Source organism: Chinchilla lanigera, unplaced genomic scaffold (assembly GCF_000276665.1).
Source record: "Chinchilla lanigera isolate Chin_1 unplaced genomic scaffold, ChiLan1.0 scaffold00011, whole genome shotgun sequence".
Taxonomy (NCBI): domain Eukaryota; kingdom Metazoa; phylum Chordata; class Mammalia; order Rodentia; family Chinchillidae; genus Chinchilla; species Chinchilla lanigera.
This window is the reverse complement of record NW_004955412.1, coordinates 13,716,976-13,733,784: the sequence shown is the minus strand read 5'-3', so window position 1 is coordinate 13,733,784 and position 16,809 is coordinate 13,716,976. Positions and strand designations below refer to the sequence as shown.

The window sequence follows — 16,809 nt, the reverse complement described above, 5'->3', positions numbered from 1 at the left end:
GTGAAAGCCCTACATTCAATCCCCAAAACTAAACAAAAAGCAAATATTTAATGAGGAAAGACAGAATTTTTGTAAGTTGCAGAGCTGCAGTTTCCAGAAGTATTACCTTATTAAGTTCTTTCCGCACCAACAAAACCTCTCCCATATTCACATCAATGGAAAGGTAATAATGAGGTATCGTCTGCTTTGATTGCATTAACCGCTGTGCAATAACCTGAAAGCAGAGATATTCTAAAGTCAATTCTCTTAAATTAAGAGGACTTTACCCAATTCAGGTCTGTTTACCTCTTCACTCTGCTCCCCAGTAATACTTACTTACCTCCAGCATTGTCAGGATTGGATGATGAAGAATTGCACCCTAACTCTGCACCTTGTAAAAGATTCAACCAGAACAGTGGTTTGCATCCTAATTCACCCGACCGAATCAAACTTCCCTTAAGCTAGTCATCTGACATGCCCACCGAAAGGGTTTCCGCTTGGGTTTTACACTATTAATAGAATTAAGCAGCCAGAGGAAGGACAGTCCCAACGCTCTGGTTCCAGGCTGTGGCGATGCACTTACCCGACGGATGTTGCTGATTGGGATGTCCGTGAAGACGCCTGCAGGGACTGGCGCCGCTCCTGGACTCGGGGGAGGCACAGCTGCTGCCGGGGCCTAGGGGGAAGGGAACGCTCTTAGTAACTCTGGCCTGACCTTAGCATACACAGCTAGGAGGGACTGCCGGCGACCTTTTATAGATGGCGAGGTAAAAAATAAACATTTGTACAAGAATGGCGAGTTCTAGGCCCAGTGAGTAGAAGGGACTGGATGACAACTTATTCTGAAGTCTTGTTTTTTGGTTTCTGTTTTGTTGTCTCTTTTTTTGCTGTGAGCAGGGGGAGCGCTGAGACAGAGTTTTGCTACATAGTTTGGGCTGGCCTAGAACTCACAGCAGTCCTCCTTCACTCAGCTTCCCAAGTGTTGGGATGACAGGCATGTACCACATCTGGCATACTTTTTTTTGAGACAAGGTCTTACTATGTGAGTCAGACCACCCTTGAATTCACTGTGTAGACCAGGCTGGCCTCAAAGTCATGCTGATCCTCCTGCCTCAGCCTCCCGAGTGCTGGGATTACAGGTGTGCGCCACCATGTCTGGCTGAAGTGACGTTTTGGGTGTCATCTTTCTTTGCAATGACCAGTTTATATAAAAAGAAAATTTTTTTGGAAAATTATCTTTACCAAAGGCAATCAAAACATTCTTAAATTGAAAGAACTGAGATAAACAAACCAATCCACTACCCTTGACAATGTTAAGAAGGAAAAATAATGCAAAATCTTTCATTTTAAACATCTGGGTAACTAAATCATTTTCTTTACTTTTTGCCTAGTATCTTAGCACCTTAACCAACCAAATGAAACCTGAACATACGAATTTAGTCCTTGAGTAGACTAATTAACCACATAGACCCTAGACAACCAACCTGTAAACATGCTTTCAAAAACAGGCTGAATAGCCAGTTGTGGTGGTACACGCCTGTAATCCCAGCACTCAGGAGGCTGAGGCAGGAGGATTCTTGTGAGTTCAAGACCAGCATGGGCTACAAAGTGAGCTCAAGGCCAGCCTGAACTGCATAGCGAGAGCCTGTCTCAAAAAGACAAAAAAAAGAAAGGCTGAATGATAAGGAGAAAATGTTTCAGAAAAAACTATCACTACTCAAAACAGTTTTCATACATATCCCTACGGTATATCACCTCTGATTTTGAATATACTGTCTATGAAAGCAAGCAAGTATCTAAGTATTGTCAGACCACTAAAATTACGAAAAACTGTTCTGGCTGAACTACTTCACTCTTAAATAATGTATGACATGGTCTAACATGGACTGCAAAGCACTCTGCAGGAATAACTGCAAAAAATAAGAGCCAAACAGAACTCACAGCAGCAGCTTTAGTAGGCACGAAAGAGTCAATGTCCTTTTTGATGATTCTGCCATCTGGTCCCGTCCCTGGAAGAAACGCAGGAGTATCACATATGTGACAGCAGGCCGCTGGAGGAGGTCAGCACTGTGATCAAGTGAAAGTTCTCAAAGGTTTGTTACCGAAAGCACGCTGCAAAGACCACCGCTTTAGCCCGCCCCTGAGGTTCTCCCTCGGAATACCAGCCTTTGTTACTTACTTATTTTAATTCACAGACTACCCTTGCTTATTCAACAGTGGTTCTTTTAACTACTGTAAATATTCTTTTATATGTTTCTCTTTTACTTAGATTATATGTTTTTAAAAATTTCTTACTTTTAACTTGGGAAGTACTGACATAGGATAATGTTAAGGAGAATCTATACATCTAGAAGGAAAACTAGCTGTCCCTTTCTGGGTAGCTTAAAAAAATCCACTTTTCTGAACCTTAAATTAAGAGTCTCACTTGTTCCCTATACATGGCTACCAGACATGATCACAAATTGGGCAAGTCAATTGTATCACCTCCAAACAGCATAAATTTAATGACAATTATCTCATCTCTAGAATCTTTCACTCCCCATGTTCTTCTGTATGGGACACTGAACTCAGCCCTTCACACTCAGCTGTATCCCCAGCTCTTTTCTGAGACAAGGTCTCACCATAGTGCCCAGGCTGGGCTCAAACCTGCCTGAGTCTCCCACAGTGCTGGGATGCCAGGCATGTGCCACCACACCCACTTCACTTCCTATGGAATCTCTATCTGTCACAGCTCTCTCACAATAGAGCTAAGCAGACCTATGTTAGAGGCAATGAAGGAAGCAGGTACCATGCCACATATGAGAAGGGACCTTCAAAGTTTTCTCAACGTTTAATTTTATTTTTCTTCTATTTCCCTCCCTCCTCCCATCTATAATTTCTTAGGATTAGTCTTAGACCCAAGGAGGTAATCCTGACCTTGAATTCTAACCAATTTTAGAATTTCTTTATTATAACACCTCTTACACTGGCTTATTCTAGAAAAAATTTGATCAAACTGATTCATCTTCCCCCCATGGAGGATTTTATTTATTATTATTATTTCTTCTTGTTTTGTTTTGTTTTGCCTTTTTGAGACAAGGTCTCGCTGTGCAATTCAGGCTGGCTGTGAGTTCACTTTGTAGCCCAGACTGGTCTCGAATTCACAGCGATCCTCCTGCCTCAGCCTCCCGAGTGCTGGGATTACAGGCATGCACCACTGCGCCTGGCCCCATGGCAGATTTGAAAACAATTCTTGTGTGCAGCTCTTCCCAATCCTTTTCCTTCAGCATAAACAGGGAGTTGGCGGCGCCCCCACTAGATTTCTCTCCTTTATAGGAGAGGGAAAACGACTTCCCCTTATAACCAAGGCTGAGCCAGACACCACATCGTGCAGCCCCTTAAGGGAGGAAACCTGTAGCACCACCCACCTTATTCACAAGAATTTCCTGACCAAAAGGAGTTAGGTGAAACCCAGTTTTAATCTGTCTCCCTAAGAAGGCACAAGAGGAAATCAGGAAGCAATGCGGGGTAAAGGGAAGAACCCTGAATGAGCAATACAGTTATAGGGTTCTTGCTAAACACAAACAAGGCAGATAACAACACAAGTAAGACCGATGAACTACAATCACTTAGCCCTTTAAATTCACCTTCCCAAACTCTGAGAACACTGCGTTACAATCTAACCTCAACACTCCCCACACTCACTCTCCCCACACTCACTCTCCGGCTGACACCTTCACTTCTTACTTTATTAATCAGACAGGTGCAAACAGAGAGGAATCCTCCTCATACTCTACTATGAAACCAACAAACCCATCACGTTATATTCTCTTTTCTCCGACAAAGACAGATAAAATGTCCTCAATCCTTACTAGGCACCAATCCCACTCTTTCTTGCATTCTCGAGAACGTTGTTCCTTGCCAAATCATCCTGCTACATAAACCTCAGGTGTCATCCACTGATCATTTGCTATGACACCACTGATTCTCAAGGAGGGTTCTTTGCATGACAAAGGACACCTGGCAGGGACTAAAGACACTTTCCCTGCCATGAGCAGGGGTTACTACCACCCTCTACTACATAGGGGCCAAGAAATTCAGTAACATTTTACAGAGTTCACTAACTTCTGTACAGATGTGTACAGAACACATCTCCCACAACAAAGAATTTCTGGCCAAAATGTTAACAGTGCCGGCGGAGAGGCTCAGTACCAGTCATTCTGCTATCACTCACCTCCTAGAGCAGTCTCTTGAGTCCACATCCTATTAAAGCTAAGCCTTCACTTCTAGACCTTTCTGCAGAGCCAATATTCTTCAATGCTACCTCCACTTCTTCAGTCACATTCCACCTGTCCATATTGGATTCCACCCCACTTTTTTTTTTTTTTTTTTGGTTTTTGAGACAGGGTTTCACTGTGTAGTTCAGGCTGGCCTTGAATTCATTTATAGCCCAGGCTGGCCTTAAACTCAGTAATCCTCCTGCCTCAGCCCCCGCAATGCTGGGATTACAGGCATGTGTCACCATGCCTGGCTCTATCCCACTTTTGAAACTACTGCTGTCAAGTCCCCATATTTAAGCTTTGACAAAAACCTGTTGATTTTGGTAAAAAACATACCTTAATGTACTCATTTCTTTTTATATATTTCTATTTTCACCACCCTTGTCTAAACCACCACCATCAGTCCCAGCCACAGCATCTAAACAGGTGTCTGGCTTTCATTTCATCTATTTCCTTGCAGAAAATGAGCCTTTAAAACCGTTCATCATCAAGCTGGCTGCAGTGGTACACACGTGTAATCCCAGCACTCTGGAAGACTGATGCAGGAGGACCACAAGTTCAGTCAGCCTGGACAACTTAGTGAGACCCTGTCTCAAAATAAAAAATAAAGAAAGCTGGGGATGTAGCTCAGTACGAAGGCCCTGGTATAATCCCCAGTAACACCAAAGAAAGAAAAAAAAATCACCTTCTTGTCTAAGTCTTTCAGTGGTTTCCTGGGTTCCTATTAGATGTTAAATAAACTATCAATTCTTTACCAGCTCCTCACAGATCCTTGATATTCTCATCTCTCTCCACCTTCACATCCTACCGCTAGATGCTCCATTATGCTCCTCACACAAGCCGAACTCCCTCTGTCTCCGCCCGCGTCTGCTGGTCTCCCTGCCCCACATGCTCTTTCCCACTTCTGCACGTGCCCGGCACACACACTGACTCCTCACCTGTCACATCAGGCCACGTGTCACCTCATCAGGAGTCTTCCCCGACTAAAAGCCGCCATGACTTAAAAATTAATAGTAAAAACAGCAGTCACAACTGCACACACATCTACCCTGCCACTCACACTTGTTTACCACTATGATTATTCTCTGCACTTAACTGTCTTACTTAAGAATAAAAAAAGTATTACCATGATGGCTAATACCAAGGTATTCTTTCTCTGCATGGGTACTATTTGTTTACTTATTCAATCCTCACAATTTTTTTTTTTTGAAGATAGGATCTCACTCTGTAGTTCAGGCTGGCCTCAAACTCTATAAACAATCCTCCTACCTCAGCCTCCCGAGTGCTGGGATTATAGGTGTACACCACCATGCCCAGGAATCTTCACAATTTATTAGGTATCATTTTTATACACAAATGAAGAGACTGAGACCTAAAAGGTTGCACAGTTAGTATAAAACAGAGCTAACATTTAAACCCAAGCGTTCTCACATTACTATGCTATATTCCCATTTTGTTCCTTTTTCTTTTTTTTGTTTGTTTTTTGGTGGTACCAAAGATTAAATCTAGGAATGCAGGGCTTCACATTGAGCCATATTCCTAGCTCTTTTTTTTTGAGACGGGGTCTTGCTACATCACTAAATTGCCCAGGCTGGGCTTGAATTTGTGATCCTCCTCCCTCAGCCTCCCGGAGTGCAGGGATTAGAGGCACGCACTACTATGCCCAGCCTGTTCACTTAATTCTTTATTTTTTGTCACACAAGCAACTGAAACTGAAATCACATCCAGCTTCCACGGAAAGAGACTTACCTTTTACTTGTGTAAGATCAATCCCTTTCTCTGCAGCCAACTTCTTTGCAAGAGGGCTAACGAACACCCTTCCCCTAGGTCCAGCAGGAGCAGCTGGGGCAGCAGGAGTGCCTGGGGGTGCAGGGCTTACAGGCTGGGGAGCTGGAGGAACAGTGGCCGCCTTTTAAAAAAAGTTACAAAGTATTAATTCATAACTGTGCAGATTGGTCCAAAAGACTGAGTTTAGATTTTATCAAGTTAAAAGCTATTTTAATTAAATAATATTCACTTTCTTTTCCTAAGAGCATAATGCACTTTTTTTCTTCTTTAATCAAAATAATATAACAGCCGGACGTGGTGGTGCATGCCTGTGATCTCAGCACTCGGGAGGCTGAGGCAGGAGGATTGTTGTAGCCTGGGCTACAAAGTGAGCTCAGGGCTAGCCTGAACTGCATAGCAAGACCCTGTCTCAAAAAAGACAAAAAATAAAATAAAATAATGAACATAATACAGCTATATGTGTAGCAAGAATACATCAAAGACAGAAGAGTCATCTTACTCTATGACAACAAGGAGAGGTGGGGATTTTAACACTGCTGACCAGCATATAAGATCCTTATAGTTTTTCTACACTTTAATCTCTTGCCACTTTCTTATTCTCATTATACTTATTGCCAACTTGGTTTTTGTGTTTACTTAACCTAATGCTGAAATACAGAATTACGCAATACTGTTCCATGTTAGAAGTATCTTAAATAAACCAGTACTGCTGCCTGTCAGCTCTCCGTGAATGTAGGGCAGTCAGAAATCAAGCTGTCTCTGATAGAAATGTCTACATTCATGTGATTCTAGTATCTGCAAAGCTTCAGTGCAAATGTTAGCAACACTGAGATTCCACCTCACCCGGGAAAGAATAGCTATTATCATGAAATCAACCCAAAACAAATGCTGCAGGGGCTGTGGGGGAAAAGGAACCCTTTTCCACTGTTGGTGGAGGCGTAGACTGGTACAACCACTGTGGAAATCAGTGTGGAGATTCCTCAAAAAACTAGGATGAGAGGCCCCATTCAACCCAGCTATCCCCCTTTTCTGGGTATTTTTCAAGAAAAACTGAAAACATCACACTACAGCAATATATGTGCAGCCACATTTACAGCAGCACAATTTGTCATAGCTAAATCTTGGAAATAACCCAAATGCCCCTCAACTGAGAAAAAGATAAAAAAGATGTGGAGTACTACTCAGCCATAAAGGAGGATAAACCAGAGACTTTTATAGGTAATTGATACAACGAGAGACCATACAAGTGAAATAACTCAGACCTACATGTGTAAACATCGTATTGTCTCCCTAGTGTAAGAAACTGAAAAAGTAAATAAAATCTGAAAGGTACAGCAGATATTAGGCAAAGGAAAGAAACTGCTCAAAAGAAAAGAACACCTGGGACAGGGGAAAGGAGAAAAGAAAGAAGGGAAAAAAATATATGCACAAGATAGCTAAGATAATTTTAGTACTAATTTCTATTGATTTATTAAAAGGAACAGTTAATGCTTAATTGTTTGATCAATTTTGCATGCCTGTATCTGGTAATCTGAACTACTTTGAAGATAATAATACGCACTATAACAACTGCTGTTAATTTCCTACCATCTTGTTTTGAAATTCTGCATCATTACTGTTTTTTATTCTCTTTAAATAAAAAAATATTTTATTAGTATAAATATATGTTAACTATGCTTGAGGTTAATACATGCTCACGGTACAGGTGTCTGGTGTACAGTGCAAAGTATAAGAAATTCTGTGCAAACAAGTCACGTCATGTCCAGGTTTCAATGTACTATAAATACATGCTTACCCTACTATAATATATAAATACTGTGTATGTATAAAGAAGACTGAACATGATTGTGTTTACACAGTGAAGCTGACAAGACGGGGAACAAAACCCTACCTTTCATAAGGATGGCATTTACACCCAAAGCAGAAAGAGAACGTGTTACTTCGGCTTTGTTCTCAGCAGGACTTTCCCTTTGTTCACAGCAGAGGGAAAATAACTACAAGGATCAAACTACTGACCATTAGATGGATGGTACAATGCAACGCAACACACTCTACATACTTCCTCAAATGGCAATGCACTCTCTTCTTCCTTATTCATCAGATCTCGGAGCTGAAAGGAACCTAAGATATCACCTAATCAAACCCCTTTCATTTAGAAGTGAACAGGATAAATGTTTTCTTGATTCCAGAGGCATACCTACCAGGGGTGGGGTAGGTGGTGGTGCTTGTGGTTTTAAGTCAGTTACTTCAGTTGGCCTATAATCAGCAAATGCTGCTATATCTGCCTCTTTTTCTACAATGATACAAAGTGGGGTTCCTAGAGGGACGTCTCTTGTACCTTCAGGAATCAGGATTTTTGCCAGATAACCTTCTTCCTGTACTTCAAAACCTTAAATAGAAAGAAAAAGCATTATGGAACTTAAAAGACCTCATTATCCATACAAACCCACAGCAGACATTTAAGAAAAAGGCTTTCATCAAACTGACTGTATAGTCTTATTGCAGGCCACCTAGCCTCTCTGTGGCTAGGTGTGATGCTGCTCACCTACAATGCCAGCACTCCTAGAGGCTAAGGCAGGGAGATGACAAGTTCAAGCCCAGCCCGGGCAACTCAGAAACTCAGTGAAACTTTGTCTCAAAATTAAAAATAAAAAAACACCAGGGAAGTAGCACAGTGCTAACAAGGTCTTGGCTTCAATTCCCAGTACCAGACCAGGGGAAAGAATAGGGATAATTATAGTACAGTCAGCCCTCCCTATCCACAGGTTCCACATCCTGGCATTCAAGCAACTGTAGTTCAAAAATATTACATCGTTGCTGACATGTATTTTGTAATTAGGTCTATGATGGTTGCATCTATGCTGAACACCTACAGACTTTTTTCTCTTGTCATCATTCCCTAAACAATATAGTGTAACTATTCATATAGCATTTATGCTGCATTACAAGTAACACAGATGCTGATGTCTGTGGTTTATTGAAAGGAACAGTCAATGCTTAAAATTTTTTTTCTTGAACAATTTTTCACGCTTGAATCTGGTAATCAGAATGACTGATCTGAAAACAACAACATACGTGTAAGAACCATGGTTGAACTCCTACCATCTTGTATGGTGAAACTGCATCATTTCAAATGTTTTTTTTGGGCTGGGGATTTAGCTCAGTGGCAAAAGTGCCTGCCTGGCAAGCACAAGGTCGTGAGTTCGGTTCCCGGTTCCGGAGAAAAACCAAAAAAAAAAAAAAAAAATCAAATGTTTTTTTTAATTACTCATCACTGTCTTTGATTGTTTGATCAATCTTACATTCTTACATCTGGTGGACTGAGCAACTTCATTGAAGATAACAGTATATAATGTAGCAACCATTGTTAATTCCTATCATTTTGTTTTGAGGTCATGTATCGCTTTTGTTGTTTTTGTGTTGTTTTGATTTTGTTTTCATGACAGTTTTGTTATTTTTATCTTTAAATAAAAAAATATTTAAATAAAAGTAACCTAGAAAAGATATATGGTATATGATAGGGGTTGGAATATAGCCTAGACAAAGAAGAAATATTTAGCTCACAGAGGGGCCTGAGTTTAATTCCCAGCACCAAACACAAACAAAAACATGCAGGAAGGTACACATAAAATTATATCCACATACTATGCCACTTTGCAGAAGGTACCTGAGTATCTGCAGACTGCAGTAGGGCAGATCCTGGAACCAATTCTCCATCCCATTTGAAGGTACTCAGGGAAGACTATACTTCTCTCAGGGTATGGGGGAATGTTACGAATTTAAATGAATTAGTAGTTTTCAACTACTTAGAAACAGTATCTGGTGTAACATAAATGAACATAGTTGGCCCTGCAAATCTAGGAGGCTAAAAATATTTGAAAAAACTTGCATCTGTACCTAACAAGTATTGAATTTTTGGGAGGAGCCAATACCCATGGATACTGGGACATAGGTATCTGTTAAATATAACTATGAGAGATTACAGATATGTGTTAGTTCTGAAAGTTATTAAAAACATCTCTGCCAAGGGGGATGGCACACTTAGGAGGCTGAAGCAGGAGGATCGCAAATTCCAGGCCAGCCTGAGCTACACAGAAGTTCAAGGCTGGGCTGGATTACACAGCAAGAATGTCTCAAAAAGGCTAACCCCCATGACATTCACAGGACTTCAAGGCGCCATCAGTTGTCCTGCTACAGGTCAGAAGCATATGATGTCAAATTGAAAACCACCAGGCTAGACAGTGATATGCAATTTCAGCCATGAAAGGATCCTTGGAGCTTTTCAAAAAAGTTTTAATTGATATTATACCAATTATTTCAATGTGAAGAAATACAGTATTGTTGGAACCTATATGATGTTGAAAATTTACATTTGGCTACTACTTTTCTTGCAAAAAACTCAAACACTTACAGCTGCAAAAGAAAAACTAAAAGCAACTGGGCATGTAGTGCACACCTGTAATTCCAGCACATGGGAGGCTGAGGCAGGAGGATCGCTGCAAGCTTGAGGCCAGTGTGGGCTACATAATGAGTTCAAGATCAGCCTGAACTACACAGTGAAGCCCTGTCTCAAAACAAAATAATTATAATAAAAAAAAAACAAACTGAAAGAAGCTGTCAGAAGTTAGGCAAGGTAGCACACACTGAGGGTGAGGCAGGAGGATCCCAAGTTTGAACCCAGCCTGGACAACTTAGTGACTTACAGAGACCTTATCTCAAAATAAATAAAAAAGGGCTGGGGATGTAGCTTTATGCTAAGGCCCTAGGTTCAATTCCCAATACTGAAAAAAAAAACCCATTGGTGAGAACAAGTTCTGCCTTCCAGGGTTTCCTTCAGGAGCAAATCATGGAGCAGAGGCAAGAAATCCATAATATCTATGAATATCTATAAATATTATCACAGAGACTTGATTGCCCCCGTGGGGTTTGTTTCTAAGCATAAAAACAAACCAAAAAAGGGGAAATGGAAAAGTGATTTATCCAAACGGACATATTATACATCATTCTCAAAACAGGAACACAATCTACACTTTGGTTTCAGTTTTTTTTTAAAGTGATCTTAAATTCCGTGGTATTTTCCTGCCTTGGTGGTGGCTTTCTCCTCTTCCCCCCTTTCCTTCGCCCAGTTGACATAACCGCTGCTCTGATACAGCTTTTGAGTAACACGAAAGCAAAGCTAAAAAGCAAACTTTGGCCTAAGAATAATCTCTCAGTTGACACATCCTTGATTCATTACGTACAGTATGGAACTGACAAATCCAATCATGCACATTTTTGTCATAAAATACCTTGCTCCAGGAAATTAATCCTAAGAACCGTAAAACTGTCATAGTATCACTCACTCATTGCAGAGAATGGCAATCCTCGTCCTCACTGGAATACTCAGTGCCTAACCGGTAAAAGCTGAAGAAGTCTCACCTATCGTGGCCTTGTCAGTCTCTATCTCCGCCAGTAAGTCTCCTTCACTTAGCTTCTCCCCCACTTTTTTTTCCCATCTCTGAACTGTGCCCATGGTCATGGTAGGAGAGAGGGCAGGAAGCAGTACCTAGGGAAACAAATGCACGTTACTGCGTAGAATCAGGAAGCGCAAAAGCACTCAGGCACAAAAGCACTCAGGCAAGCTGGTAGTTTCATGGAGTGACAGTGACTAGGGCAACTCAAATGCCCATCAGAGAAAAAGCGAAGTGCCTCGACAGCTTCCCATCAACTAAATCCTTCAGACCCTGAACTTTATATCTGAACTATAACATATTCTGACATTCTTTCCACAGTTAAAAGCAATAGGGGGAAAGGCTTCTTTCAGTCAGAATTAATTTCCTCAACATATACCTATGCACAGAGCACCTTTTCATCTTTTTCTCTCTTAGGTTAAGATCAAAATGTGTCATTTGCACAGAATGATCTTGGTCCAGACCATTCTTAAAACTTTACTGTACTCTGGTTTTAGCATCTACTTATCTTTTCATCCGTAGGAAACCACATTTATCCCACACTTCCTAAATCTAAGCTAGCACTAGGAAGTATGCTTTGGTGAGTACAGTTAGTAACAATATACTGTATTCTTCAAAATTGCTAAGAGAATAGATTAAGTGTTCTCACTACAAAAAAGTAAGGAAATGGTATGCTAATTTAGCAATCCCACATCATATGCATACTTCGAAACAATACACCGTAATGATGAGTTTATAGAATTTTTATGTACTCAATTATTTGAAAAATGAAAATGTAAAAAGTAACTTTTTTAGTGCTAGAAACTGAACCCAGGGTTTCATGCATGTGAAGCAGCACTCTACCAATGATCCACACCCTCAGTCCTCCCGCAGTTGTTTTTGTAATAGTCATTTCTACTCCAACAGCATGGAAACATCAGATTGGTTGATATAAATTTAAAACTGCTTCCCTATTTATACAGCTTATATGTCCACTAAATTTGGATATTTTCACCTACAGTCTTTATCTGCTTGCTGCCTAACAGTCTTTTGTATCTAATTAGCAATAGTCGCATCCTGAGGGAAAAATAATTTCAGTAAAAAATGTCTCTAGAAGGGCAGAAAAAGCAAAACAAGACAGAAAATTCTTTTAAAGTGCCTTTCTCAGTTGGGCATGGAGCTGCACACCTGTAATCCCTGCACTCTGGGACACTGAGGAACAACGATCGCAAGTTTGAGCCCAACCTGGGCATTTTGTGACTTAGTAAGGTCCTGTCTCAAAATAAAAATAAAACGGGAACCAGGCATGCAGATCAATGCAAAGGTCCTGAGCTCAATTCCTAATACTGAAGAGAAAAAAAGGTTTCCTTGCTCAGAATTTGCGATCTTCATCTGCTTCTGAAAAGTTAATGGAGCCAGTAATATCTATACAATAACTTGAAGGATAATTAAGCACAACCCTAACGTTTGCACACAAAGCCATAAAGTACAGAGAAATGAGGTTCTTACTTAATATGGCATAATTTGCTAAACAAGATGAAAGAACTGTGTGACATGAACACCAAGCAAAATCTCACTGTGATTACTAACATAAGCATTACTAACAGACCATGAGAGAAACGTTATTGCAGAGAAAATGATTTCTACACAAATTTTCCTACATATATACCACGTTAAGGAAAGTTCAGGTCTTACTCCTTTAGAAAAAGTAAGACTCATTTTTTATTTACTTCCATCAAAAACACACACACACATAGATAACCCTAATATCTAACAAATTAACTTGATTTCCTAGAAACTGACTTAAGCTAATGCAATCAACAGAGATTACATTTTCATCTTCAGCTTTGTTACAACGCTATTTTCTATGTCTACTCCACACTTACTCTTTATTGTCAGTTTCCTCACTTATAAATACTACTATTAGAACAGTTTACCCACTTTTAGAAGACAGACCACAATACAGCAAAGAAAAACACTAACTGGAGACTTTCATGCAACAGATGGCACCTGAGACCTACTAGAAACTATCTATACAGGGAGTAGTCATACGTAAAAATCATCCTCAAAATCTATAATGAAATATTCTTGAGAAAGAAGCATCAAGCACTGTCCTCTAGTCAATACTGAGGCTGAGCAAGGTTAAAGAAATTATCCAAGCTCATGTACCTAGAAATAACAATTATGAATAAAGCGTTCAATTTTCATCCTAAATGGTAAGAGCCTGCCACAGTCAAGCCAGTTTCCAGGATGCAAAAGCTAGGTATGAAAAATATACAAATAACTAATCAACTAAATCAGTGGTGGTGAACCTATGGCATGCATGTTATTATGTGTGGTTTTTTTTTTTTTTTTTGTACCGGAATCGAACGCAGGACCTTGCACTTGTAACGCAGGTGCTTACGCCACTGAGCTATTTCCCCAGCCTAGTTATTACGTTTTGCTCTCAAGAAAAAAGATGCTAATGTGTTAGTTGTTTTTTCTAAACTAAAACTTCAGTATTCAGGTTGAACTGAAGCGCGGGCACTCTGTGGTAAGTAAGTGGCTTTTGCACTGCACTCAGTCTGTAAAGGGTTCACCATCACTGAACTAGATCAAACACTCAGATACCAAGCCTCACCTGCATGTGACTAGGATATGAGCTACCAGGAGCTTGTGCAGAAGGTGCAGGTGGCGAAGCAGCAGCTGCAGCAGTTGGTGTCGGGGCTGCTTGTGGAGTGGGTGCTGCAGAGGAATCCAACGTGTAATTTTTAAAAGCCTCAATATCCTCAGGCCTAAAAATGCAAAATATACACAAATATAAGGGAGTTTAAAAAGCAAATTCAGCTACCACAGATGTCTTCAAAAGTCCTTCATTTCTAATTTCTCAATTTTTTTTGGAGACAGGGTCTTGCTATGTAGTTCAGGCTGACCTTTGAACTCACTATGGAGCCCAGGTTGGCCTGGAACTTGCAGCGATCCTCCTGCCTCAGCCTCCCGAATGCTGGGATCACAGGTGTGCGCCACCACACCTGGCTCTCAAAATTCATAATTAAAATACCCTGATAAGCACTGAACTTCCACAGATAACAAAGTTTCTACTTACTTTCCAACTGTGATACAGATGACAGCTCCCACTGGAACATCTCTGGTACCTTCAGCAACAAGAATCTTTGCCATATAACACTCCTCTAGACTCTCAAAGCCAACTGTGGCTTTGTCAGTTTCAACCTTTTAACACAAAGCAGTAGTGTAGGTTTGCATTGCCAGTGTGCAGTTTACTAGCATGTATCTCAAAATCACACCGCTCAAACTCACTTCCATGGTAAAACTTACCTCTGCAATCAGATCACCCTCATTGATTTTTTCCCCTTCTTTTTTTTCCCATCGGGCTATGGTGCCTGCCTGCATTGTCGGGGAAAGCGAAGGTAACGGAACCTGGAAGACAGAAGAGAAAAGCACTAAATTTACTTGAAAGTTCTACCTCACTCGGTCTGCTTTGAAGTTTCATTCAGTTCAGTGCGATGCGATGTACTGAGTCGCCTTGCACACCAGGCATCGGGGATACAGAGCGAGCGGCTGCCCAGCAGTTCAGGGTTCCCAGGGGCTGGCATCCGCCTCCACTGCTCTGCGCCTGATCCAGCAGGAAACTCGGCAGACGTCCTGCACACAGCCCCAGCTTGGAGCTCTCCTTTCAATGGGACAGATGACACGCGGGAAGGAAGCTCACGGACTGCAGCAAAGCCAGGCGCTGTACGGAAGAATGACTAACACTGGACGGAGCTGCAAGATCCCCGAGACCTCTGCAGGATTCCCAAGGCCAAGGAGTCGGCCCTGAAGGACAACGGGGTCCGGGGCGGAGGGCTCACCTTCTGATGCGGAGGGAGACTGTAAGAGCGGCGGCCCGGCGACCCCAAGAGCTGCAGCAGGAAGCGGTTCCGCGGGGCGGCGGCGGCGGAGCTGGGGCTCCACCCGCCCAGGGCCCGGACCCCGCCGCAGCCCGGGGTCGTCGTGCTGTTGGGACGAGCCGGCGCGCGGCCGGACCGCAGGCTCACACGCGGGGCTCCGGGTCCCTCTCGCAGGGCGGCCCACGGGGCTCCGAGTCCTGCCCCCGGGGCTGCCCGATGGGCCCGTCGGGCACAAACGCGCCACATCGTGCCACCGAGTCCCACTCCCCAAAACCTCCACCGTTTCCAGGGTGACCTCTCCGCGAGCAGCGCGGCTCTGCCGTCAGCCACTCCGCGCAGCCGCACGCTGTCGTAAAACCGGCGCCGCGCGCTCGCGCCACCCCCGCGCGGCCTGGGCGGGGAGCTGGGCGGGGAGCTGGGCGGGGAGCCGGGCGGGGAGCCGGGCGGGCGGGCGGCCCCGGAGCGGACTGGCTCCCGCTAGACGCCCCGAGGGACGGGGCGTGTCCGCGGAGCGGGTTGGGAACGGGGAGGCCGAGCGGGGTGCGGGCGGCCCTGGATAGACATCTGCGGGGTAGGGCGGGGCCGGGTGGCCGAGACAGCGGGGTGCGGGCGGCGCTCTAGTCCGAGGCGGCCTTGTTTTCAGAAAGAGCTGGGAAAAGAGCCGGGAGACCGAAGGGCCGAGCAGTGGGCGCCTGCGGCCTAGGGCGGGGCTGTGCAGCGGCGCCCCGGGAAGCGGGAGCGCGGAGCCCCGCGGGCGGCCGGGTTCGGGAGTGCGCCTGGCCGCGGCGGCTTGGGCTGCCCGGCTACAAAGAGGCTTTTCAGGTGTGCAGCCCCGGGGGGCCGGAGGAACGGGTTCCCAGGGCCGTGCGAAGGGCAGCCAGAGGAAGGCGCGGCCCCACGTTCGCGTGTCCCGCAGCGGGATCAGATACAAGTTTGCAAAAGGGATTTGTCACCCCCTGGCTCCCCTAGAATCCCGTTAAATAGCCAGTTTTTAAAGGATTATACTCTACTGTCACGCTACTTGTGTGACCATCCCGAGTGCACTTACACAAGCTAAGGTGGTTAGATGTCAGGTGTCACTAGATCGTATAATCTTACGGAAACACCATCTTGTATTTGGTAGGTTATTATGAAACCATTACGCGGGTCATGACCATATGGTTTTTTGTCTTTTTGAGGTGAGACGGGGGCTCTTCCCATGTAGTCCGGGCTGGTTTTGAACTCATTGAGTATCCTCGATTGGCCTGGAACTCGTAGCCATCCTCCTGCCTCAGCCTCCAGAGTGCTGGGATTACGATGTGCACCACCACGCCCTGCTTGTTCATGATTATATTTCACTACCAAAAGTAAACTATAAGCCAGTGGAGGCAAGAATCAATGTCTCTGGAGTTTAGAGTAAGGGGGAACTGAGTACATGTCTTTTCAATTAATCAACAAAAATTTACAGACACAATATGTCTGGTCTTC

General features: G+C 43.2%; 1 protein-coding gene across 1 annotated transcript in view; it reads right to left on the bottom strand.

Moving 5' to 3' along the window:
* Positions 1–15,694, bottom strand: part of Dlat (dihydrolipoamide S-acetyltransferase) — a 28,130-nt gene extending 12,436 nt beyond the window's left edge. Inside the window, exons 1-10 of the mRNA XM_005378107.2 lie at positions 15,304–15,694; positions 14,771–14,872; positions 14,541–14,665; positions 14,076–14,229; positions 11,445–11,571; positions 8,228–8,415; positions 5,988–6,147; positions 1,921–1,988; positions 563–655; positions 107–214 (exon numbers count right to left, since the gene is read on the bottom strand). Coding sequence (XP_005378164.1) covers positions 107–214; positions 563–655; positions 1,921–1,988; positions 5,988–6,147; positions 8,228–8,415; positions 11,445–11,571; positions 14,076–14,229; positions 14,541–14,665; positions 14,771–14,872; positions 15,304–15,588 — 1,410 coding nt within the window. The 5' untranslated portion in view covers positions 15,589–15,694. The remainder of the gene's footprint in view (positions 1–106; positions 215–562; positions 656–1,920; positions 1,989–5,987; positions 6,148–8,227; positions 8,416–11,444; positions 11,572–14,075; positions 14,230–14,540; positions 14,666–14,770; positions 14,873–15,303) is intronic.
* Positions 15,695–16,809: the final 1,115 nt, after the last annotated feature.